Consider the following 26,253-nt stretch of genomic DNA (forward strand, 5'->3'; position numbering starts at 1 on the left):
ACTGTTACCCATAACTATTCCCCAGTAAGCATCTCCTGTGGAAAAGCCGCCTGGGGAAGCATTCAGGCGAGGCACTCCAGTCCACACACCGCACTCACCACGGTGAGCTCAGCAGAGAGAGGCAGAAGCGCCTTTTGTATGGCCAGCTCCAGCGAGGTTTATTGCATCCACCACACCAGAGGGAAACCAAGGACAAAAGACCAAGCCATGTGGTGTGCACAAGGTGGAGTATGGGGTCAATGGCCAGTGGGCTGAGGGCAAGGGGGCGGCACAAGGGGCACAGCAGAGGGCAGCGGCCTACAGGGAAGATGGGCCGGCCACCAGGGATACCACAACCAGTGAGGAAACGGGGAAAGGAGAAACTGTGAGAATTTGGGACATATGGGGAAAGGAATGGGGTGGATCATGGTCTTGTGCAAGACTCCATGGGGAAGTCCTTTCTGTCCACCTAGGTGGGGAAAACTCTGTGATATCTTTCCAAGGCAATGCCCTGGGGATTTCCCTGAGGGGGAAGGATTCAGAGGATTCCACAGCAGTCACTGTAACCTGCTGAGCTGTAGTAGCCAGGAGCAGCACACAACAGAAGTGAAGCATCAAGAACTACCACCATCTTTCCGGAGTGCCACAAGTCCCTGGGATGCCCAAATTACTTTCACAGGTCAGGAGGCAGCGTATTCTCCAGCTGACAGCACATCCTGCACAGCAGATGGGAAGCAGGAGTTTGGCTTATCCTCCCTTTTCAGAAGGGCTTGTTTGGAGCTTTGTGATTATTTTGTTTTGCTCAAAGCAGGAGTCCTATAAAATTAGGCAGCTAAAATGCAGTATACACATTTTAAACCTGTTAAATTTTAAAATAGTCTGATGATCAATAGTGGTCATCTGAAATAGTCTGGTGATCAATATTTAAAGGTAAAGTCTTTCATATTCTAGTAGCTACTGTTTGCAATAAAATGAATCCAAATAAACTGCATCTGTATGAGACTCTTTTATTAAAAATACATATCTTTTGTTTCACATAAAAAGAACCAACATTTAACACAATTTAAAGAAGTTGGACAGGAACTACTTGAAAAAAGACAGGTTCCTGTAATCCCAGAGCACCCGACCTTTACTGCACAAGCTACAAATTAAAATCTTTCTGTTCAAGACCCCAAGTGCTTGTCCTGCACACAGCAGTGCCCAGGAAGGTGCAGCTGGTCAGAGTCAGGGGTGCTAACTGCTCCCCAAAGGCTGTTCCCTGGCAGACATAGCTGCAAGACACATGTGCTCTCTCCCAATGCAGGGAGGCCTGTTACTCCCCAGCCCTGGTGCTGGGCATGATGGCAACCTTAGCCAAAAAAAAATGTTGGAGCAACACTCAACTCAAGTGTCACAGGTTGGCCATATCTTTCTGTAACAATGGAAATACAGCACAGCACTTCCAGGTAATTTCACTTAGGATCCAGCAGAAACATATTAACAGCATTGATGAAAGAAAACCAGCTATGCTTCGGTGATAGGACATGATGCAACAGTCTTCTTGCTAACTGAAACCTAAGCTGGAATCCATTTATCTTCTGGAGCCCCACTTTTCATAACTCATTCATCTCTGGCTTTTTGAAAGACACAATTTTCAAACCAACAAGTTATCAGCTTAGGCAGCAGCAAAAACTAATTAAAAGTTCTATGCATAAAAATCAAAGTCAAAATACAAAAGAGCTGTCACAGGCATCTGCTATTAAAGTGCACAGAAAACAACACTGGCTAAACTTATATTCTGGTAGAAAGCAACAGTATGCCAGGCTGTCATCCTTGTTCTGGAGATGCTGAAAATTCAGCTCCTTTTTAAGTCACCAAGAGACACATTCATCAACTCTTAAAAATTATCAAAATGCTTTGCAAATTCAGGCTCAAAGAGTGTATCAGATGCTGACTGTAACATTTACTGGCCAACTCATAACTGAAGCAAGGCACAAAGAAGAAAAGACACTGAAGTGATGCAGAAGCAAGATGACATTAGATCACAAACCAGTGGCCCCTTTGCTTTGACATTACAAGGCAATAAGAGATGGGCAGCTAAACCAGCAACACTGTTGGACAGCAAGACTAACAGTAAAGCAAAGTTCAGTTTTGAAGAAAAAAATATGTTCTAATCCCATGCAAGTCATGATGTGATTAAAAAAAGATACTTCATATTCTCACACCTGTAAACCTAAGGGAGTATCATGTTTAGGCCTTTAGAGGCATTTCTCCTTACATACTCTTTATTGTCTAGTGTTAACTCCTTAAGACTGCTGTTAAGTCAAGCACTGTGTTAAAGGCCTGTCACTTCACAGACTGCTGGTAATTATGATAGAGATCAGCTTCCTCCCTCAGTCCACTGAAGTCTGAGATCTGCAAGCTAAAACACAATCTTTCTTTGCATACTGTTATTTCACAAATTTTAACAGACCAAGATCTGCGCAGTACAGTACTTGTTTCTAACACCTAGAAGAGGAAACTAAATGGTTTTCAGGACCTTGGATGAATCTTCAGAACTGGAATTAAAGAAATTGATTTGACTTCTTTTAGGAAAAAAAATTTATTCTGGGGTTAATGAAATGCAAATATCCACTAAGCTCCAGAATGCCACCAATCAAAACAGCTTTCCTTACTGCGATGACATCTTAAACATAAGATCTCAATTTACCAAAACCTGAGAGAATCAAATGCTTGCTTTAATTATAGCACTCTTCAACTCACTGTCATGAAATTTTCAAGTCATGTCAAAGCCCATATTAAAGAACTTGGATCCTTAGGGCTCATCTGCTGCTCTGTATTCTAGAAGGCAAAAAGTGATTTAAAGACATCCCATGTCGGGAATTTACAATCCCTCTTCATCCTTGTAGAGCTACACAGTGAAGCTCAAAAGTTATTCAAAATCTTATCTTACGGAAAACAGGAATGGGAAACTTTCTGCATTTATGAGGTGGCAGCAGGGGAAATAACTGCATTTTAAAATAGCTGAATTTGAAAGGTGTTAAAGAACCAAGCTGAAAAGGTTAAGTCTTAATCAGTAATGAAATAAGCTACAGCATGAAAAGTCCATCAACCAAAAAGATCAACTCTGAAAAAAACCGCAAGCTCATTGGTCCTTGTATATAGAATTTTAAAAAACATCTAGATTAAAAAGTCTCTCCCCAGGGTTATAATTTCCTTTTCAGAGAGATAATTCCTTTTTTCAGAGAGATGTTGTTATAGCTTGTATACAGTGTTTCAAAAGGATCCTTCATAGTCTTCAGAATTCTTTATGATTTTCCTAACCCTTTTTGTAGGGAGTGACATTTCTCTCCAGAACTGAACACTTTATATCATACTTGAAAATCCATTTTTAAAAAAGCCTTCAAATAAAACATCCAAGGCTCTAATCACAATTTTTAAATACTAGTGTTTTTAGTTTTAATCACAAAATAGATCTTGTGAATTTGCTAACTTAGTAAAAAACAGACTAGAAAAAAAATTCACAAAAGATTTCTAGCCTCCAGTAACACACAATATGCTATTACAGCACAGAACAACATTCTTCATTAAATCAGTTTTATTCCTTCTGACAGCTACTTTGAAAATCAAGGGTAATTTGGCACTAATTCTGTTACAGAAGTTCCAAAGCAGGTATCTGTGTGTACAGCAAAAAACAAAGAACAGTGCACAGAACTGAATTAGTCTGCCAAACACCCTTTTCAGACATCACATATTACAATATGTGGGTCTGGATGAACAAGAAACTCAGTGAATCCCCTGCACCCAGTTCCATTGCCTGCATCTGGACAATACACGGGTGCAAGGTCTTACTATGAGATAGGAATCTAGGAATAGCTTATTAAATCTCAGAGACATTCAAACCTCCTTTGACATCAGCAAGCAAAAGGATGGATGCGTACAATTGTTAGTGTACTGTTCCAGCATTAGCAGCAACTGTGCCTGTAGTGAGCTCAGAGTCAAAAAAATAAGAAGAAAAAAAAAAGGAAAGGTGGTCAACAGACCAGAACAGCAACAGACTTGCTGAAATCAGGACTCCATGGCTTTGTGCCTTGGGAAACTTGACCTTACAAAGGATTATGCTCAGTGCAGGGCAGCACAGAGAATCAAGCCTGCAATTTTCATGGCTTGAATGAGCACAAAAACTTGGCTTCCAAGGCTTTTTCTCCTTAAGAGGAATGTGTCACAACAGGAATGTCAATTTCTACGGCAGAGAGGCGAGAACGCGCGGAGTAGGGCTGAGAGGCATAGCTGTGCATGCTGGGGGCGTGGGAATACAGGGGCTGCCAGAATGGAGAAGGGAGGCTTTTGCATGCACAGTACCACAGGAACAGCAGGATGGAAGTGAAAAACAGACCGCCAGCACTGGCAATGGCAATAAATACTGAGATGTCAAAGCTGAAGACAGGCTCGTATTTTCTGTTCAGATAATTGTTATAAAAAATGACCCAGATGGACGGAGTGAGACAAATGACACAGGCAAGCAGGAACAAGAGGCCGGCCACGAGATGGCAGCCGGCACTGTTTACCAGGCACTTGGCCAGTTTGACGTTCGGCACGCTCGATACAAAGGCTGTGTTACACATGCCAATCATGCAGAGGAACAGAGCTGAGACAGCAGTGAACATACTCAGAGGAAGGGCAAACTGAAGAACACGCAAATCCAGCTGATCTACAGCCGTGTACCACTGTGGGTCATAGATCACACAGTCTCTGCTCCCATCAAAGCGTGCACACTTAATCCAGAGTCCAGTGTAAACGGTCACATTCCTCTCATTCTTGTTGTACGTGTACAGTCTCATCTGCCTCCAGTTTGGAAGCAGAACTGCTGCAAGGAGCCCAGCTACTGAGGCTGTTCCACTGAGGAAGGCCAGTACGGTCGCCGCATGAACATCCCGGCAGCCCATATTTGCCCACAGAGATTCTTTCCTGCAATTAGAAAGAAAAATATAAATGAAAACCATGGACACAGGAATAACTACAGTTGATTTTTGATTTTAATTAACTTACATGAAAGCTAGTAGGCACTAACTCCGTGGCACTTTCTTTGTCTGACATGTTTAAGACAGTGGAAACGCTGTCTTAAAAACCACTAAAAATCACAAAATTCACGCTTTAATAAAATGTCAGGTTATTTCACAGACTTGTGACTTCTCAGCTGACAGACTGTGTTCAAGATGAAAAAGAAGCACATTTGAATGGGTGAGTCTACACAGTGATGATTTAAGTTCACCTGTCCTCAACAGGCAGCTCTCAGTCTTAACCCAGATACAATATCAGCGTGCATGCTCAGTCCTACCATGCTGCTGTATGAGTAAAAGGGAGTTGCTTAAAATCTGCATCATTAGACTGGCAGGGAATGCATATGTAGGCAGCTATACACATTTTATATAGGCCAAACTGTTGACAAGAGCTGCGAGATAGTGGCGGAGGCTCTGTTGAGTAACTTACTATGAATTTTTCAACAGCAACTAACAGCTCTGCCACACTACTCCTGCCTTTCAGAATCAACTGTCCCAGCACACAAACAACTACAGAAAGCAGACGACGTTTCAGCTTTCACATATTCCACTCCAGAGCAAGTGTTAATACTGCTTCCTTTTCAATATAACCACTGTCTGCATATCTACTATAGCCTCTTGTCTGCCGAAATGCTGAGAAACAGTCTCAATGATGGGCCTTTACAAAACAAAAAAAAACTTAAAAAAAAAAAAAAGATTCAATTCAAGTTATCAGTATTCCCTTCTTTGCATCCTATTGATTTATAGACAAATAAATGAAGTTCAATTTGTTTCCTAAGAAACCATCAGGCAATTATTTTATGGCATCCAACCCTGAAGAATTGCACTGTAATGTGGACACTTTCATTTAAGTGCTGATCACAGTCTAGATTCTAAAAAAGCACTCTGGATAATGACAACCACATTTATGCTAAAAACTACCTTATTTGTCAAAAAGACAGCATTATATTGTTGCTAGGGATAGCTGAGTGTGGGCAAGCTTCTCTTCCCATGGCAGTAAACTTTTCAGACAGCGGGTCATTAACAGGAGAGCCCCTGGGTAGGGGGACCAGAGAAGTACTGCAATTATGATTACTTTAATGTGATGCTTAACCCTAGCTTCGGTAAGGGCAAAACAATCAACTGGCAAGAAAATGGAACTATAACCAATGTACTTCCAGGGTAAATCTAATATGACATCAAATTTTCTTCTCCTCAAGCTTGATGCTTTTGCTCTTCCATAAAGAGCTTACCTTTACCTGGATAAAACTCCCATGCAGACAGGGCATACTCCAAGACAGAGCTGTATAAACACATGACTGACCACTTTAAGAAACCTACTGTTTCTGAAAATTCATTTGCAGTAGTAGATTACAGCAAATAGGCACGTTACCCACCATCCCTTCCATCAGGGGAGACCTATCCCATCTTGCAAATACTGCTGGCTTGATGATTGTAATTATAGCTTCAGGTCCCTGATGAAGACAGTAACTAAACAGGTGTTGTCATAATTAGATGGCTTCAGTGCACTTACCAGCAGTGTCCTCAAATCAACAGAAACCTTAGCAACTTCTGTAACTAGGAAAAAGGTGTTACTGGATCTAAGAAACAAAACAAAGAAAGAGTCAACATCACATTTATTTCATGCAATTTCAGTAACAGCATTTACATTGCAATTCAGGAATTAGGAATATCAGTTATGTTTGCATTAGGCCAACTCCATCACCTTCTACAATTTGCTCTTATTTAAAAAACATAACTCAAACTACTTTTTTTTTTTCTTTCTTTAATTTTTTTCTCCAGAGCTTGTTTTCTATCTTCATCTCAAAAGACAAAGATGCAAAAAACTGCTTCTCTCATGGGTGTTCCAAGACACAGAGTCTGCATCCTGAATTTTATGTTTTTAGCAAAAAATCCATAAGAAGTCATACTGAATGATTACTGCAGATGTTAGGTTCAAGGCTGCACTTCAACAGCAGTGAGGAAAGGGTGCAATGATTAGTTAATGTCAGAAAACAAAGGACAAGCTCTACATTGTTTACATATCTTGTGGGTCTCTATTCCTTCCTGCATTCTACACGAAGGTTTCAAGGAAATTGGAGAAAACCGGGAAACACTGGTAATGCCTTCCAGAAGAAAAGACCCTCTTGTGGATTTTCTACCCCAACATCTAAGTCCCAAGATCAAATCTGCAGGTCATAATAGGTAGATCACTTTACTACTGGACAGCATCAGACCTCCAAGTATGTCAGTATGCAACTGTTAAAAGTTACAACCTACAAGCGAATTTGTTGGGCTAACATGCAAAGACAAAGTTTATTCTGAACTACCCATATCAAACCCTAAAATATTATAAAATTCATAGATGAATAGGCTCCATCACCTACAAAAACAGCAAAGAAATCCTTCTATCGAACTATCAGTCATGAACCCTGATTTTTTCACTGATTGAGAAAGAGGGTTTCAGATTTGGAAACTCATTAACAAGAATGCTATTGCACATAAGACAGAACTGCAGATGTACAGCTTGGAGAAGCAGCTTTTGTTCATTAACATTACTGATGAATTTTCAAGCTTTCTGTGCACTTTGCAGCTGAAGCCAAGATAAACACACAGACCTCCCTCTGCAGGTTCACACCCATGAACAACCACAACAACATAATTAAGCAGAAAATTAGTGCAGGCAAACAAAGCTGTCAGAGGGAGCTGTGCCCAGCCCAGGAGTCCCACCCATTAAATGCTGAAACCTGTGTTGTAATAAACAGATGCACAACAGCTATGGAATATTCCCCAATACCCAACTCATTTCTGCAGAAACTGAGTTTCTTTTGGTTTTCTCTTCCTTTCTTTAGTCCATCTGATTTTACTGTCTAATCCTGGTGGTGTTGATCAACTAGGGACCTCAGTCACTGGTCAACTAGTTGTCCAAGGGAAGAAAGCACACTTTGGCCATATAAAACACTGCCTTGCCTTAGACTCTTGGCTTCAGCTTCTTCCATCCCAAGGATTTTAAAGCTGTATTGTGCAAGGCTCTTCTATCTGATCCACAGAAGCTACCAGTCCTAACTGCACTCTTTAATAGGGACAGATTTTAGCCCCTATTCTGAAGATCTGTGTTGCTGTAACAAGAGATGCTGGCTGAAGCTGGTTAAAAACCGCTAAGTAACGAAAGGCCCACAAGATAAAAAAATGAAAAAAAGACAACAAAAAGGACATTTACTACAGACATAATTCAGAAATGAGTTAAACCAGCTCTGTTCCCTCGCATGGCCTTGAGAAGACCACGGTCTGGGAAGCATCACTGTTTTGCAAAGCCCTGCAGGAGAGAAGGCAGAGTATAATTTATCAACACAAACGATTGCCTGACTACCACAACAGCATAAGCAGTTCAAAATTTTTCACGAGTTTTGCCTAACTGGCCACCAGAAACTGGAGGCCTAAAGCTCGCCAGTTTCAAGGGACTGGCTCAGAACCAGTGCCACCATTCTTTTTTTAAATGCTGGGAATCAATCATGCAGTTCCGCGTTCTACAAAACTCCTTTTAAAATTAAATATAGATGTACGATCCTAGCTAACAGATTAGGACTTCCAAGAAAAACTTGGAGCAGGGGTAATTATTTTACCGACTGAATCGGAAAGAGCAGCTGACGCACGGAGAGAACACACAGCGTCCCCCCGGGGAGCACCGCCGATCCCGGCCCGCGACAGCGCTCCGAGCCCGCCGCGCTGGGATCCCGGACTCGCGGGGGAGCCGGGAAGCGCCGCAGGGCCAGGGCTGGCCGTGCCCGCTCACCTTGCCGCCGCGCTCAGGAGGCGCCATGGCCGCCGCTCCGGCCGCGGAGCCGCCGCGCTGAGGGGAGGCCGCGGCCGCGCGGGGCCTTGTGGGGCGGGGCGCGGCGCCGGCGCAGTGCGGGCCGAGCCCGGCGCAGCGCGCCCGCCCGCTCGGGGCTCTCCGCTTCCCGCAGCGCGGAGAACTCCGCCAGCTCGGGCCGCAAACGCCGGTGCTCTAAAACACGTCCCTGCGGTAAGGCAGCTGGCCGCAGGTCAGAGGAACACGACTGCGGCAGGCAGCTACGGCCCACGGCGGACAGCTCCGGTCAAACCGTGCTGCCTCTCGGTCCAAACACAGCCCCGCTCCCCCCTTAATGAGTGATGTTAAGATCGGTGTTCACAAAGGCTGGAAAAAACAAAATGCTATTTTTAGATATAAAATAGCCTGCAGAAAAGGAGGCTCAGGGGTGATGTTATCACTCTACAACCCCCTGAAAAGAGGTTGTAGCCAGGTGGGGGTCGGTCTCTTCTCTCCCAGCCAACCAGGAACAGGGTGAGAGGAGATGGCCCCAGTCCGTACCAGATTGAGGAGATGTACAAATCTGTACAGGATGAGAGGAGAGGCCTTCAATCCGTCCCTCAGGTTGGACATCCGAGTAATTTCTTCACAGAAAGGGTAACGGGCTGCCCAGGAAGGTGGAGGGTAGAGGTGTTTAAGTAAACAGTGGGAATGGCACTGAATGCCACGGTCTAGTTCACAAGGTGGTGTTTGATCATTGGTTGGACTCAATCTCACAGATCTTTCCCAACCTAATTGATTCTGCAATTGTGTACAACAGAGTATCAAGAATTGACAGCCTATTCTTAGCATTAGTGAAAGCATATTAGCCCTGAACACAGTAAAATTAGAGGAAAATCACAGTAAGAAGCAATACCAATGATAAAACAAATGCATTTTGACACACCATACCTTTCTTCCCAGCAACTGCTTTAACAAAATCTAAAGAAGCAGGCTATGATACATATATGACAAAACAAAACAAAACCAAACTTAGAAGGCTTTGATGTACTCAATCTTATTTTGCCTTATAAGGAATTTAATTGCCTTAAAGTAGAAAACACCCTGACAATAAAGGACTTCTAATATTTTTTTCTTAATTAAAATGTGAGTGTGCCTTCTTGTAATACAAAATCTAGAACACTAAATATTTCCAAAAATGTATAGCTCTGTTGAGAAGAAGCCGTTTTCTTCACCAAAACGTAACATAAACCAAACAACTCTATAAAAGGAGGGGATTACAAATTAAGCATGGGAATTTGGAATCAGGATTTATTCGACTAAGATGACTACAGTAGGCACCAGCAGGTGTCCAAAAAACCTCCAACATTACAAATCAGTCGTACTTCTTGTGCTCCTACAAGACACTTCCTAGTAGCCATTTATATGTGTTTTCCTTTAAATCCTTAAAACCAAAAAAACCCCTACAATCCAATGCCTGTCACAATAGCAGAACTGGTTCACCTTAGAAGGCCCAGACCCTGGAAAATCCTCCATCAGAAACTTCCCTTGGTTCTTCTGACGCCCACAGGATATGCAGAGTTGTTGAACTTACTCCTTTGTGCAAGTTATATTCCCTGCATTCCTCTCCCTTGGCAAAAAATATTCCAGGGGTCATCAGTTGTTAAGCAGTGCTTTGAGTTCCATACTTTGGTCTTTACATTGTTAAGCTTTGTAGCCAACGTAAATACAGAAAAACTTGTCTCTTTCCCCACTGCGCCCTCCCCAAGTGCCTGAACAAATGGAGGGAAGCAGACAGTGAGGGAAGAGGGAACAATGTGCATAGTTAAAATATTAAAAGGTGCTGGATCCATTCAGGAATGTCAGCTTCTATTCATTTGTTGCTCTTTGGAAGTTTGTAAAAGCAGGAGTTTCTTTTTCCGATATTCTTCATTCACCTGCTCTGCTTGCTCATCTATGGATTTTCTTAGACATGTTTTGAGTTCCTCAATTCCTTCTCCGGTATATGTAGATATAGGAATCACCTGTCTGAATTCAAGAGTATTTTCTGGAATCACTTCTTCCTCTAGTAAGTGAAAGAAATCTGAAAAATTGTATAGAAAGAAAAATTGTATAGAAAGTTCAATCCCCAAATACTGTATCACTACAAAGCCCATAAAATCCCATTAAATGTAGAAAAAAAATTTTAATAAACTACAGTTATAAACATAGCTGCAATTAATATACATACTATCTGCATAATAAGGCTTCTCAAATCTCAGAAGACAAGCACTAATATAGCAGTTATACCATTTTTAATGCTGCCATGAGAAGATTCTATACACTTCCAATGATCATAAAGAAATCCCAAGCTGCAGAATATGGGAGAATATGGTCTTAAGCTTTTCTGGTTCCTTTACACTCTCAGAAAGAGAAAGCAATTCACCCCAATGTAATTGCAAGATTGAAAATAAACCTACATAGACCTTTCCATAATTTTCACATGTTTATGCCAAAATCATATGACAAATGGTACATATGTCAGTGCCTGTGAGGGGACCTTCTATGCAGGTTACTCTTATTCCAGACACCTAGACTGGAAACTTACTCTCCCATACCACGGTTGGGAAAGATCATCTGGGATATGATTTTATTACAATCCTTTCCCAAGAGTGAAGCCATTACAAATGCATATAAACAGAGCTCTAAATGCAGGAACTGATTTTAAATATATGTTCAAATAATAAATTTAATAGCTGACTTCAGTTTCAAACAACTCTCTGCCAATGCAGAGTTACATATATGAAATCTTACTACTACTTTTGATGAAAGCTATTGCTGGAATTTCATTTACCCTGAGGATTCTCAAGTTGTGTCATAAGTTCATCCAAGTTATCCTTTGCACAAGGCAAATCCATTTTATTAATGGCAAGAAGCACAGGCTTTGTTACAAGTTCCTCTTTGTACAGCTCCAGTTCCTTAAAAGAAAAGTAAATTTCCCTTAGTAAGTATTTGTAGTTTAACAAGTGCTGCTTCAATTTTAAATCTCCTCTTGCATTTGTTTAATTGCCTAAATAGCCCTCCTTGCCCAAACAGCTGTGAGTTTGACTCAGGTGCTCAAGGCTGATATATTACAGCACAGAAGAAAATAATGTTCAGTGATTCAGTCATTTTTTTGCTCAAAGACAGATTTCAGGTAAACAGGCTAGCTCATTCTGAAATGCCTCTTACAGAAAGAATGAGAGTTTTGGTTTTTGCTTATACTGCTTATAGGAACACAAAATCAATTTCAGAAAAACTTCAGACCTATAAAACATACAAGAAAATCTTTTGTAGAGTGTTATAATTCTTAAACATTTTAATATTAGAAAATCCCAACCTGAATAAACTAAAAATAAATAGCAATACCTGAAATGTAGAAGATTCATCAATTTAAGTCACACAGTTAGAGATGAATTTAAAATGACATAATATGTATTATTTGAATCAGAAGCGTAGTTAAGAGATGGAAACAGTGAATGACTGCAAGGCTGGGGCCTGATGCTGGTCTATGCAGTAAGGGCATCAAGGTAGGGCTTTAAATCTAACCACACATTTCTACTTCTTAAAATGCTACTGGACTGGGTAACTGAAAATTATGTGTCTTTTTACCTTTACTTGACTGTAAGAGATATCCCACATGCTGCATAGATTAATAAATTCTATTAATAATTATGTGGTACCCAACAAAAATTAAGAGCAGTTTAACCTGGACAAGTAAAAATAAAGACTTTCTAATTTTGGAGAATCTCTTTGGTCACTGGCCTTATGTTATAAATCCAGAAGACACACTAACATTTGAATGTTTCTCGATCAAAACTGAGCCATCCTCTTGACTCAACACATAACTACAGCTGTCACATAGGAAGATGAGAACTTACCTTTGTTAGAAGCAATATCGTTTCAAAGGCTGTTCTGAACTGAGTCTTCATAGACAGCTGAAACCCAGAAATATCAACCTGAAAAAGTTACACAAAAACAAGTTTTGTGGTGTAAAATTTTGTTGCAGTATCAAGGTACTATCCATCAACTACTTTGCCCTGGAAGGCCCATGGCAATATGTTCACTCCTGGGCAAATAACAGAGGGCAACTAAACAGCAAAGAAACCTCAGACACTGGAGGCACAAACTGCTTAATTCTGATACAGTGTTTCTTAAAGGTCTGGTTTTTAAACTTCTTACGGGAAATCTTATAGAAAAATATCATGCTTTTGTTATGCTTGGAACACTTCACTGTTCTAAATTAACTGGAAATTTTCAATGATAAATTCTATTTAAGAACTTAATTTATCATTAGTCATTTGAATGGTCCATTCTGTAAACACAATTACAGCTATATTTATCACAATCATGCAAATTACAAATTACTTTCTAAATTCCAACTACATTGCAATTAAGATATATTTTATTTATTGCACTTTGATTTCAATAAACTGTAAATTTTATTTAACTTACAACGAAGAGAAGCTGTTTGGTTCTCTCTACATGTTTGAGAAATTTATGGCCCATTCCTTTGTTTGCATGTGCACCTTCAATCAGTCCCGGAAGATCAGCTACTGAAATCTAGGAAAACAAAAGTTTCAAATAAAATACTTAAAGTAAGCAAACCCAGGGACTTTAAATTATCAACAGTGATTATCACTATACATAAACAAAAGAACCCAGAAAAAATAATATGCATTGGCTGTTTTAATACATTTACAATCTATCATTAGAAGCAGATTAAACAAAATGCTGCTATTACACAGTCCTGGTGCTCCTCATGTTCCCCCATCTATTTTTTATAGCTGTCTGCAAAGTACAAAATAGAGGGTAATCATACCTCAGCAGAGATCTTACAAAATGTAGCCATTACCTGAGAATAAAACAGACTCTGAAAGGTAAGCAGTTTAGGCTATCACATTTGTATAGAATTCAAACTGCCACTGAGATGGCAAATAAAGTCTTTTCCTTGTGATACAGAGTATCATTACTCCAAATACAAACCCACTTAACACTGCTCCCCTGAGCATGAGAAACTACAAAAATTTGATTTCTGCTCTTCAGCTCAAATGAGACTTTGATTAATCAATCAGCTTCCAGACAGAGCCCAGCAAAGACTGCCACAATGGACAGGGACCTTGTCACTTTCTCTACTGGTTGAGAGAGCTGTTGGACAGCTGAAGCAGACCAAAAAAAAGCAGAATGATAATGAAACCCCCAAAATGGCTACTCAGTGAGTCACAGAAAGCTAAGACAGAGAGTGAAGTAAAGAAGAGCAAAGTAGAGTCTTCAAATCTATCTAATGCCCATTTAGATAGCAACTGGATTAAATTGAACAATGCCTGAAGCCAGCATACCATAAAATTTCCAGTGTGCTACTTAGTGCAGAAGGGGGCTCAGATACTCTGGTAGAAAATGTAAGTGATTCTTCTAGTTTTCATTATCTGGTACGGAGACCTGAAACCCAACTCTACTCAGGTCCTCTACTTCTGTGTTTTTGTTTTTTTCCCCAAACAGTAATGACAGACAGCCCTAGGAAACTTGCACGTATTTTCTTTTTATATTGTACTAAGATAAAATGAGCAAATTGTTACATATCTCTTTAAAAATATCCATGTTCTTTAGGAAAAAATGAGTCATTGTCCTTTGAGTGATACAGGAAAGATACCTCAATTATTGCTCTTAATTACATTGCTTATGTTGTTTCAGTTTCAGCAGCTGCAATATGGAGAGAACTTCCTCTTACCCCCAGAAGTTCCCCATGATCACAACCCCGAGTTCCCTCAACTTCAGGAAACAGGTATTTTGTCCATATAGTTCCTATATAGGCCCCAATACTGTGGTATAAAAACCATGAACTGTAGAAATGGCCAACAATAAGGATCACTGGCTATCACAAGAAAAAGAAAGGCAGAAGCACAAGTAGATCTCTTGCTGGAGAAAAATACACCAGTATAAGCAAGAGATCCTCATTCATGGTAGACAGTTTTTTGAAAGGGCTATGAAAAATCCTGTTTATTTGCAGCATAGCTTTCTAGGATAAGCTACCCTAAACTAGCAGATAGAATGAATATAAAAAAAAATTCCCTTAGACATATTGCATCTCCGCAGGGAAGCAGACAAACTAGACTTTCTTTAATACACAGTTTACCTGAAGTTTGTTAAATGAAGGTTTCAAGCATCAGCTACTGAATCTCCCTAGCATTACTGGTTCTGAAAGCAGAAACAGTAGTTTTTTGTCTTTTCATATCTGAGAGCTATGTTTTTCTGGTTAACTCATCTGAAACCCTTTTATGCACTCGCCTTTTATCTTGAAAATGATGAGTCCATTGCTGCATGTATCATACACTTGAAAAACAAAGTAAAAGCACATCAAAGAAGATTCAAGCCGGAGGAATGAAAATGTTTGCTGCAATTTTTAAGTGAAGCTGGGGTCCAAAATCTATTATCCTCTCTAGTCTCATTTAACATTGGTTTCCCCATCAGTGGATACTGTAGAAAGGATTCCAGGCACCACACAATTCATCTGACAACTTTTATCTGAAGAAGCTGGTGGAACAGAGCTCGTAAAAATTAAAGAAGTAGGGCCATAACTCCAGCAGTCTCTCACAACCACAGCCTATGACAAAAGGAACTGGACCCAGGTGCCTCAACTCTCAGGTAGTGCCCTATCCTGGCTGTTCAGGTAATCACTATCACATCATACTATTTCAGTTTTTAATCCAAAAACCCAACCCCCCAAACAAAAACCCTTATGCCCCAAAAAACAAACCAAACCAACAAAAACGCCTCAAAGACAAAAAAAAAAAAAACAAACTAAAAGAAAGTTAGAAGAGCCAACCTTGAAAGTCATAACAAGAAGTTATGGTAGCAGGGTTATAATCACAAAACTCCCTGCCATTCACTAACATAGATCTTCAGCTATTGGACAAATCTGCCACTTATTTGCATTTTGAAAATTACTCACTCAGTCCAGAGCTCTCTGTACAGGCAACTTGCAAGAAATTTGCCTCTTCTAAGTAAAAATAACAGGCTGGTCTCTGAAATAATGATTTTCTTCCAAGTCCTAAACTTTTAAGAGTACACTAGGACACAGCAATTTCAATTCCATAAACAATTTCATACCTCTAAGATTGTAAACCAGGATTAGAACCACAGAAGGAATGTAAGGGAAAATGAGAAGTCATTTATTAAAGTGACTTAAAACAAACTCTACATCATAATACTGTATTTGACTATGAAACTCTTATTATTACTTCATAAAGCAGTTCTTTTCTCACAACTCCTGTTAAGCCCATGTAATTGCATTTGGCATGTACACATTATGGATACACATATGAAAATACCTACAAGTTTTCATTCTCTTTCTGAAATTCTGTTAAGCAACACAAGTAGTCACTCCATATAACTTTAACAAACAATCAGAGTGAGGTTTCATACCAACCTGCTTATAATCTGCATACATGATCTTTCCTAGTTCAGGCTGTATTGTTGTGACTGTGGAAAGGGGACAGGAAGAAAACAAAACTGGTTTTAACATTAAAAAAGTGTAAAAGTTACAAAACATTTAAATACTGTAGAACTTTGTCAGTGTATTTAAATTAAACAAATGTTCAGTAGCAAAAAAAAAAAATATATATATATAATAAGAAAAAGGAATAAAGAAAAAGCAAAATAAGACAGATAAAAATTAGACCACAAAAAATCCAGTGCTTCATCAAGTCTTATTTCTTTCTGCAGTTCTGCCCCAGTCATCCCAAAATGGGAGCAGTGAAGGTAGAGAAATCTCAGACACAAAATCTATTACCTAGACTATGGATTAGTTTCCAAACAGGGATAAAACAATGAAAGGTAAGCTGAGATAGGACTCTTCAAACTGAGAAAAGGCTGTAGGGAATTGGGAATGATGCAAAAAGGTCAGTAGGAATTACTGGTACTTGCACTCTTTAATTAAAGAAGATCAGATAACTAATTTGAGCTCACTGATAGAAAAAATTTTAAAATTTCTGTCAATTTTTCAGTGGACAGATTAAAACCCCAAAATCTTCTCTGTTGCAAGTGGTAACAAGTTCTAAAGTACACAAGATGTTCAGGCAAAGGAACTTGACAGTACATATTCTGTAGACTGAGGATCTTAAACACCACAGAGAGTCTCAGTTGCAATAAAAGACAAAGAGACAAAAATAAATGTTAAATAGACCCTGCATTAACAGGTTGAAGCATTATGGGGGTGTATACATGAAAAACTGAGGTGGGTAAAGGAACTGGACACTGAGGTAGAAGTATCTCCTTGACGTATTTATTATAATTAAAAAACCAGGCAAGATCGCTATACCATCTTCTTTATTAGAAATCTTTATTATAAGCAAGTCAGTGAAAAGCTCTCAGGAAATATTACTGCTCTAAAAATTAGAGTATGAACTTACATGCATAATTTGCAATCTCTGGTTTGGCATGCGAAATCTTGCTTAACAAGGATGACTTTCCTGCATTTGGAAACCTAGAAGGAAAGTCAGGATTGATACACTGAATAAACACCTATATGATTCCTGTATATTTATTTCCAAATGTATTGTTTGATGCTATCAATTCAGTTTTGGCCTCATTTACTCAGACTATTTTTTTTTTTAACAAAACAAACAAGCCCCAGATCATTATGATTTCCTTTCTAACATCAAATCTGAATAATTTTTCTAAATCCAACAATGCTTCCTTGTGATGGTGTTCACAGGGTCCCAGGATGAGGGAAGAGACAAGGATCTGACTCAAAGTTTCAGAAGGCTTGATTTATTATTTTATGGTATATATTATATTAAAACTATATTAAAAGAAGAAAGGATTTCATCAGAAGGTTTGCAAGCAAAGGGAAAGAATGGAATGTATAACAAAAGCTGGACTGTGATTGGCCATTAATTAGAAACAACCACATGAGACCAATCACAGATCCACCTGTTGCATTCCCCAGCAGCAGATAGTTACTGTTACATTTTGTTCCTGAGGCCTCTCAGCTTCTCAGGAGAAAAAATCCTAAGGAAAGGATTTTTCATAAAACATGTCTGTGACACTTCCTAAGGATGCAGGCAGGAAAGTTATGTAAATTCAGGTGTAATATATTTAAGGGAAATCTTTCAAAGTCACTCAGACAGAAATACAGCATTACCACCCAGGTACACTTGGATTCACTCTTCATGTGCTAGAGCTAATTTTATAAATTATGCTTGCATTCTAAAAAGCTGTCATGCTATATATCTTACCAGCTAGATTTACAGTCTCTCAGCATACACATCAGAGTTTACGAAAATCTACACTTTAAGTACCAATGATACCTGTGCTAGAGTTTAGCTAACATAGCAAAGCAAATGTGAACTCAGAGAGAGACTGTGTATATGGACACACATGTGCACAGTTTATGTGTGGTTTTAAGGCTGTATGAGGGATCTTGAAATTAGTACTAACTGATTCTGCTACCAAGTAAACCTAAAAGAACACCTAGGAGCTGGTCTTTGCACACCTGTCTGTTATAACATCTCCACTTTACAAGGGATAGCTATACCTGCATCCTACAACTAAAGTGCTCCTTAAGGGACACACCTGCTTTTACAAAAGCTTCATCACAGAATACATCTACCCACTGAAATAAAGACCTAAGATAAGACTGAAATTGTAACACCCACTTGTTTTAAAGATAAACCTGAGCTGGAAAAGGCACAAGAGCTTTGACACATGTAAAACTTGAAGTTAATCCTGACACCCAAGGATAGACTACAGTCTTTATTCCTAGCACATACTCCATCTAGAAAGGCCACACAAGACTTGTGTTCTAGTCAAATTCACAAATATTCATCTCAGAATGATCAAAGGCAACTCAACACAGTCATAAGATACAAAGGCAGGTGTCCCACAGAAAACCAAATAGTCTCCACTTGAATACATGGAGAGCCATGTCCTGTTAACAAGGCTGGTACTATATTACAGGCCTTTATAAAGGGGCTGTACATACATCTTTCTTAAAAAAATTAAAGCAACCTAATGACTCTTGTTATAATAGGGAAACTGCTGAGTGCAGTTTTTATATACTCTGATGTTGAAAGGTGCCTTAAAGACATTCCAGAAGGTTACTCTGGTCATATACTCAAGAAAGCACTTTGTTTCCACTGAAGTAGATTATGTTCTTTGAAGTTTAAATTGCAACCTAGACTAACACATCACAACCTGTACCCAAACTTGATGGACCTTTCTCAAGTCTACATAGTTTTGTTTTTTTTTACCTGAGCTAATAGCAAACCACTCACAAAAAAGGCAAAAATAGAAAACACAAAGAGATCAAAGTACAACCACAACCATTGGAGGCTGATTCATACTCTCAATAAGAAAATTATATGCTTCTCTAATTGACTGATAATGATTTTTGTGTCCATTTTGAAGGCAAACTGTCAGCTGAAATACAAGATTAAAGATGCATCAATATCATAAAACTCCTGTACTTTCACACTGATCAAAACAAGAAAAAAATTCTGTCATGTAATTACTAAAGACCAATTGAAAATTATATAACTTTAGAGAAATTTTACACTGTCAAAATTATTTCTAATAACAAAAAAATAAAAATATAGTTAGTGTATAAATCTATCTTCAAGTTTCCATTTTTTATCCATGCTGTCTTCAGGTTTCCATATTTTACTGGTATATACCAACTAGACAATTTCCACCTCAAACTCATAATTAAATGTTTCCTATGTTTTTTTATTAATAAGGACCTCAAGGCTGATTTATGTTAGCAGATGCTGAATAGAACAACAGTTGTACTACACTACAAGTGTAGGCTGTTGAAAGCTTTTTTCAAATAAAAATATATTTATCTGCACTGTTATAAAGCAGCAACATCAATATGCAAGTCCTACTGCTCTAGTTTGCAATTACTTCCAACACTACAAGCTGGATTTTTGGGAGGAGTAGGAAACATAGCTTTTGGCATTCTCTTCAGAATTGCTACTGAAACAATCTACTGGTGCCAGGGCCATGAAGTTAAACATGCAATATGCAGTTTTCTTGGCTCTGTTTTGCACCTTCTACCTACTGAATAAATATTATGCTAATAATATTGTGGTCATCACTGCAACTGCTAAATACAATTATATTACTAATTATGTATTATCCTGATTCATGAAGCCCTTCACTCACCAAAACATAATGAATACTTTCAAATACTAAAATTAATTTTAATAGCTTTAAACTCAATCTGATTTTTTCAAACTGCAAATAACTTAGGTGAAAATGCAAATGCACAATTAACACTCATCATGTAAACTCTCAAATTTCCTTGAGATCGAATTTGAAATGTACTACTTTGTTTTCTAATATTAGTTTTCAAACTACCGTACTTACCCAACTAAGCCAACATCTGCTATAAGTTTCAAATCAAGGTGAACAGTTCTCCTCTGACCTTTGCAAGGCAGAAAGTTTGTAGCCAAAGAGCCTCCAAGACCTCCACGAGCTGCTAAGAATCTCTCTCCTGCTGCATTAAGCTCTCCTGAAAATAAATTTGTTAGCAAAAAAACCACAATACCCTGCAGTAGTTCACTTGTGATTTTCCATTTAAATGTCTCCAGTTATAAGACAATTTTGTGTACCCTTCCTTGCAAGAACTGTCCCTCAAAGTCATGGTGATTTTCCTTGTTTCTCAGCAAATGAAAGTCAACACACCCCAGTATTTTTCTCTGTCATACAATCAGTCACCTCAGGAAAACTGCAGGCAGGCAAAGTATGGCCAAGATGGAGGTTATGAACCCTCCAATATTTGAATTCAGGAATGCAAGGAAAAATATGCATTGATAGAGATGTGGCTCCCTTCAGATGGTTCATATTTTTCCATTAAGATACAGACTATGATATCTCCCTTAGGGTTAGAATAATTAAAAGAACAAAAAAAGCACCACACTTGGATTTCTTTAGCCCCCTGATATGCCTGCATCATAAACAAATCTTGCAATACATCCAGTGTAGTTAAACATCCAAACCATGGCAATTTGGGAATTTAGTTTTAATTCTAAACAGTCTGAAAAGAAGAACTCTGAGAAACTGCAAAGGAACCATTGAGAGCTATTCCAAGAGTACTGAAAGAGATCTTCCTGGTGAGTAAAAAACATTTTAAGTAACCTAAAATTCACCAAGGATCTTTGTCTTTTGAGCATTTTCATAATTCAGTAAAAATATAGGGACACTTACTTGGGTTTATGGAGACATAACTTATGTGAGGTCATGAATGGTTCTGTGGAGGATCAGTATGGCTTCCAGCCTTTAACACGTGTTTCCAACAGCAAAGGACTTGTATGTAGTGATACAAGTCAACTACTGCTAATTTCTGGAAAGGGTCCCTGCTTTTCCAACAATTTTTACAGTGTATTCGTCAACTCTTTGGCCAAACAAATAAAAACATAGACATATTTTGGAAAACCTATAACCTTAAAACGTCCTAGTACTAGAAATTCACTAGATGTTACCAATAAGTGTGACAAACATTAGATACCTTAAAACAAAGCAAAGGTTCTTACCAATCTGCTTGCCATCATCATCAAGAACTGAAATTCCCAAAGGCACATGAACTTCACAATCTTTTCCTTTTTCACCTTTCAGAGCTTTAACACTGGGAGAAATTAAACCAGGCTTAGTACTTTAGGCTGACATTTTGCTTTCTGGAAAAGTTGTAAATAACAACTTTCATTAAGTAGATTCTTACCTGCTGTTGGCTCCTGTTCCAGCTACAAATCGCTTCTGGGGATATTTCTCCCTAATGCTCTTTAAGGTAATCCTTTCTCGGGCGACGAACCAGACATCACCACCTCTTCCTCCTTCCCCTCCCAGATTAGGATAACCCATTCCACCACTTCCTCCTCTCACATAGACCCGCAAATCGTCTATGAAGTTGCTGTACTAATAAAACAACAGTTTCAACATCAGTTAATTACGTTCTCTTTATAATTCGCTTCACAGAAACGCGTGTAAAACCGCTTGGACTGATCTTTCATGGCAACTGATGAAACTTCAGAAAGCAGAGCGTATAGTTTTTAATCAATGTTTGGCACGTCTTCCACGGCAGCGACACCTGACGGCGCGCAGGGCCCCGGGCAGCGGGCCGGGCCGGGCCGGAGTGCCGCGAGTGCCGCCACGGCGGGACATGGCCCACGGGCGCTGCGGGCAGCACGGCGGGGCGGGGCGGGACCGCACCACCCGGCACAGGGAGAAGCCCCGCAAGCGGGACCGCGGCTCCTCGCCAGCCCTCCCCGCCACCCGAGCGCCGCCGGCGGCACCGTCCCCACCGCTCCCCGGGCCGGCCGCACTGACCTTCCGCAGCACCGCCGCGCCGCACCGCACCATGGCGGGAGCAGCCACCACCGGGGCCCAAGCCCAGGCCCAGGCCCGTGGCTATGCAGAGGGCACCGGGCAGAAAAGCGACCGGGCTCCGGGCGCCGCACGGCGGCAGCGCAGAACCGGCCCCGCTCCGACCGCGCCGACGCGCAAGCGCGGCCCGGCCCGGCCCGGCCCTCCCTTCCCCTCCCTTGGGCTCCCGCCGCCGCTGCGGGGCCGGCGGCTGCTCCGAGCCCCGGCACGGCGGGGCCAGCCCCGCTGCCTGACACGGCCGGGCCGAAGGGAGTCTGCGACGCCGAGACCCGCAGGGCCAGGAGGAGTTAACAAATCGTCCGGAGTTACAGAGGATGAGAACGGGTCCTGCCTCACCCCTGAAACAGGCCTCGTAACCTCAAAGGAAGGACCCTGGTCAAAGGACCACCGGGGCGTTTATTGCACATTCCTGTTGAGTCGTCGGCTCCTGCTATGTCACTGGCCATCTCTTGTCCCTTGGCTGGCGCCACAGGTCCCCATGCCCTTTGTAATGCAAGGGATTGGTGACAGTTCATGGGCTTTAGAATCTGGCAGTGGGAGGTGGCGACCACCAGGACACCAAATCAAAAAGAATAGAAGACTGAGCATGTGGACTAATTAGAATTGGAAAGGAACTAATAATTTAAGCAAAAGGATGCTAATAAATTACTAGATAAGCTGTAGCCAATGAACTGTGATTTTGCTTGCTAAAATGTATAGTGTAAAGTTTTGAGAATTGGTATGCTTGATTTGTGGAAAACTTCAGCCTTGCACCCTGTGCAGAATAAACTATGTCTCCTTTGGAAAGGAGAGGTTTAGAAGCCTGGCTGTGTCCGTGTTTAGAGAGTCCCTAAATTGGCAGCAACAGGAGTGCCTGAGAGCCCCAACTGCAGGAGCAGCCAGGTTTTTGTTAACAGCAGCGTGTTCTCCTTGGAACCTGTGTGCTGGCTCAAAACAGCATCTGCTGTTGGCTGTTCCCATGCAGCTGGACCCTTCAAAAGTTGTTGGTCATATTGCTGGTGTGCACTCCCTCGAGAAACGGAGACCTGATCTTTAAATTATGCTAATTTCCAGGATAAGTATGACAGTTAAAAATACATGGCTTTAATAAGGTTTAAAGTTTGCTGTAGTTTTTTAAATGGTCATGAATAAGAAATTATTTTGTAAATCGTGACATCAGTAAAGTCTGAAGAGTAAAACTAATGAAAAAATCATCGAGTCATAGAGTGGTTTGTATTGGAAGGGATCTTAAAGATCATCCAGTTCCAATCCCCCTGTCATGAGCAGGGACACCTTCCACTAGACCAGGTTGCTCCAAAGCCCTTGTCAACCTTGCTTTGAAGACTTTCGGGGATTATAGGGCATCCACAGCTTCTCTGGGCAACCTGTGCAGTGCCTCACCACCCTCACAGTAAAGGACATTTTCTGTGTGTCTGTATTCCCTCTTATGGTTTGAACCTATTGCCTCTTGTACTATCACTACAGATCTGGATAAGTCCCTCTCCAGCTTCCCTGTATGGCCACTCCACATACTTAAAGGTTACTATGAAGTCTCAACACAATCTTTGCCAGGCTAAACAGCCCAAATTTCCCTGGCCTGTATTCAGAGGGGAGATGCTCCAGTCCCCTTAGCAACTTCATGGCCTCTTCTGGGCTCAACAGTTCAATGTCTTTCTTGTGTTGGGGGTACCAGAACAGTGCACAGTGTTCCAGGTGGAGTCTCATGAGAGCAGAGCAGAGGAGAAAAATCACCTCCAAGTTCTTTCATAAGCCTCTATTTTGTAGACAAACATTACTTAGACAATATGAGCATGTTTTTAGTTTTTTGTGGGTTTTTTAGAGCACTAATACTCATCAAAAAGTAAATATTTTTCTGTTCCTTCTTACAGCTTTTGCACAAGGTTTTACATTCTTGATTGCACCCGTTAGCTGCCTGAGAAGAATCATTATGATTTACAGCAATTTAATACTAAAAATTACTTTAACAATGCATGTTATCTGCTACATAATAAAATAATTTTAAAAAATTAGAAAACAGAATGGCAGAACAGAAATGATTACCACAGCAAAAAATTCAGAACTCCCATGTTCTGCTTTCCGATCATGGGGACCACATCCGCAGTCCTGAAGCAGGTAAGATGTAAAATCTAGTGGGAAGTGTTTTGAACTGATCAGTTAAGAATGTCATGACTGGAAAGTAGCAAATGTGGGCCTGGCCTTGTACTTGAGGCATTTAACTGAGGGCTTGCAGGCTGAGACTCCTCTTCTACACTCAGATGTCTCCAGAGGTCAAACCACATCATTAACAGCTCCCTGCCATCTTCATCTCTCTCTCTCCAAGTCTTTGAAGTTAGGTCAGCTGAACGTGGACTGTAATTGCTTATCTTTGAAAAGAAGAAAAGCGATCTTGGCCAACCACAGACCCTGAAACCTGGTCTCAGTCTCACTGCAAAGCTTTGGAAAAACTCAAATTTGCTGTATTAATTCCCAAAAACATTTGATATGGTAGCACCTGGGAAGGAATGAGCATATTGGGGTTAGGAGAGAAATTGAAAAAATGAGATAGGTTGAAAAGTAAGATGTCAGGCTTAAAGGCTTTGTTTTAGGATAGTCTTATTTGATATTTTTTGTAGTAGTCCTGTTAAAATCAGTAAGAGCATGCTCATGAAGTTTAGAAATGAGATATACTTAGGAATCACCAAAAGTACAGAAATGTGCTACTTTTGGTTGGGATAGAGTTAATTTTTTTCACAGTGACTTGAATGGGGCTGTGGTTTGGATTTGTGCTAAGAAGAGTGTTGACAATGCAGGGAATTTTTTAGTAATTGCTGAGCAGGGCTTGCATGGAGCCAAGACCCTTTCTGCTCCTTGCCCCAGTCCCACTCCCTACCAGTGAGTGGGCTGTGAGCTCATGGGGAACTGGGGACACAGCCAGCACAGCTGGCCCCGGCTGACCAAAGCATATCCCATACCATGTGGCATCATGATCAGTAAAAAAGGCCAGGGAAAGAAGAAGGAAGGGAGGAGAACACTTCAAAGTCATCATGTTTGTCTTCCCAAGTCACTGTTAGGTGTCACAGGGCCCTGCTTTTCTGCAGATGGCTGAACACCAGCCTGCCCATGGGAATTTGTGAATGAATTCCTTGTTCTGCTTTGTTTGCTGCGTGGCTTTTGCTTTCTCTATTAAACTGCCTGTATCTCAGTCCACTTTTACACTTCCAGTTCTTTCCCCCATCCTGCTTGGGAGGGAGTGAGGGAACAGCTGCATGGTGCTTAGTTGCTGGCTGGGATTATACCACCACAAGATGTATCTCAGGAGATGGATTTCATTTAATGTAGGGAGGTTATTAAGGTCATTGTGTAAGGCCCTGGTAAAATCTCATTTGAGGTACTGTGAAAACCTAATCAATTGTTCTATAGCTGAGCTAATGTTGAACTAAGAGAAGGCTAGAGGGAAGTTGGGTTCATCATCAGAGACCTTGAGAGCCTTTCAAAAGAACAGATCTTAGAGTGGCTCAGCTTGTTTACTGCAACAAACAAAACCAGAAAGGAGACACAAGTGCTATGTATAAATATATCAGGAAAATAAACATGAAGGATGAAAACCATTTAAATGAAGGGGAAAGACACAAGAACAAACAGATATGTACTATTCAGTAATAAATATATCAGGAAACCAGAATTATGTTTCTAGTCATTACTGCAATTGACTAATGAAACTGCTTTTCCATGAAACTAGCAGGAACAAAAATATTTCTATTTTTAATATGGCACTTGATAAATGTATGAGGTGATTGTACAACAGAGGTTTTTTTTGTAGTGGCAAGGAATGAGTCCCTGTCATTCAGGAGGATGTTCCTGTTCTGTGTTACCATGCCAATTCACAGTACAAACAGCAGAACATTTTGTCCAGATTTGTGATTAATAATATGGGAAGGACCTGTCAGTTTTTTCTGAATAGTAGGCAAGGCTCAGAAGTCCTTATGAATGCAACAGTGAGATTGTGTTACTGTGACTTCAGTAAAGCATATGATGTCAGCATCCTATAGAAAAGAATAGAAAGAAGGAAGTAAGCAAAAGAACTTTTAA

The 26,253-nt window shown here is 40.3% G+C and overlaps 2 protein-coding genes across 2 annotated transcripts in view; both read right to left on the reverse strand.

Annotated features, from left to right (window-relative positions):
• Positions 1 to 1,000: 1,000 nt before the first annotated feature.
• Positions 1,001 to 8,882, reverse strand: CLDN12 (claudin 12). Its single transcript, XM_084203199.1, has 3 exons — positions 8,791 to 8,882; positions 6,532 to 6,598; positions 1,001 to 4,926 (listed from the first exon to the last, which is right to left on the reverse strand). The coding sequence occupies exon 3, from the start codon at positions 4,902 to 4,904 to the stop codon at positions 4,167 to 4,169; it is 738 nt and encodes a 245-aa protein (XP_084059325.1). The 5' UTR covers positions 4,905 to 4,926; positions 6,532 to 6,598; positions 8,791 to 8,882; the 3' UTR covers positions 1,001 to 4,166.
• Positions 8,883 to 10,080: 1,198 nt separating this feature from the next.
• Positions 10,081 to 26,253, reverse strand: part of LOC311156216 (cilia- and flagella-associated protein 69-like) — a gene marked incomplete at its 5' end in the record, with an annotated part of 47,728 nt that continues 31,555 nt past the window's right edge. The window contains 10 exons of the mRNA XM_084210004.1: positions 10,081 to 10,870; positions 11,621 to 11,744; positions 12,687 to 12,764; positions 13,261 to 13,368; positions 16,232 to 16,284; positions 17,214 to 17,287; positions 20,173 to 20,317; positions 21,339 to 21,430; positions 21,524 to 21,712; positions 22,129 to 22,439. Coding sequence (XP_084066130.1) covers positions 10,650 to 10,870; positions 11,621 to 11,744; positions 12,687 to 12,764; positions 13,261 to 13,368; positions 16,232 to 16,284; positions 17,214 to 17,287; positions 20,173 to 20,317; positions 21,339 to 21,430; positions 21,524 to 21,712; positions 22,129 to 22,439 — 1,395 coding nt within the window. The 3' untranslated portion in view covers positions 10,081 to 10,649. The remainder of the gene's footprint in view (positions 10,871 to 11,620; positions 11,745 to 12,686; positions 12,765 to 13,260; positions 13,369 to 16,231; positions 16,285 to 17,213; positions 17,288 to 20,172; positions 20,318 to 21,338; positions 21,431 to 21,523; positions 21,713 to 22,128; positions 22,440 to 26,253) is intronic.

This window comes from Fringilla coelebs (assembly GCF_963513975.1).
Source record: "Fringilla coelebs genome assembly, chromosome: 1".
Classification (NCBI taxonomy): domain Eukaryota; kingdom Metazoa; phylum Chordata; class Aves; order Passeriformes; family Fringillidae; genus Fringilla; species Fringilla coelebs.

Coding starts and splice junctions, on each gene's coding strand:
- CLDN12 (XM_084203199.1), bottom strand. CDS start 4,904: ATGGGCTGCCGGGATGTTCATGCGGCGACCGTACTGGCCTTCCTCAGT.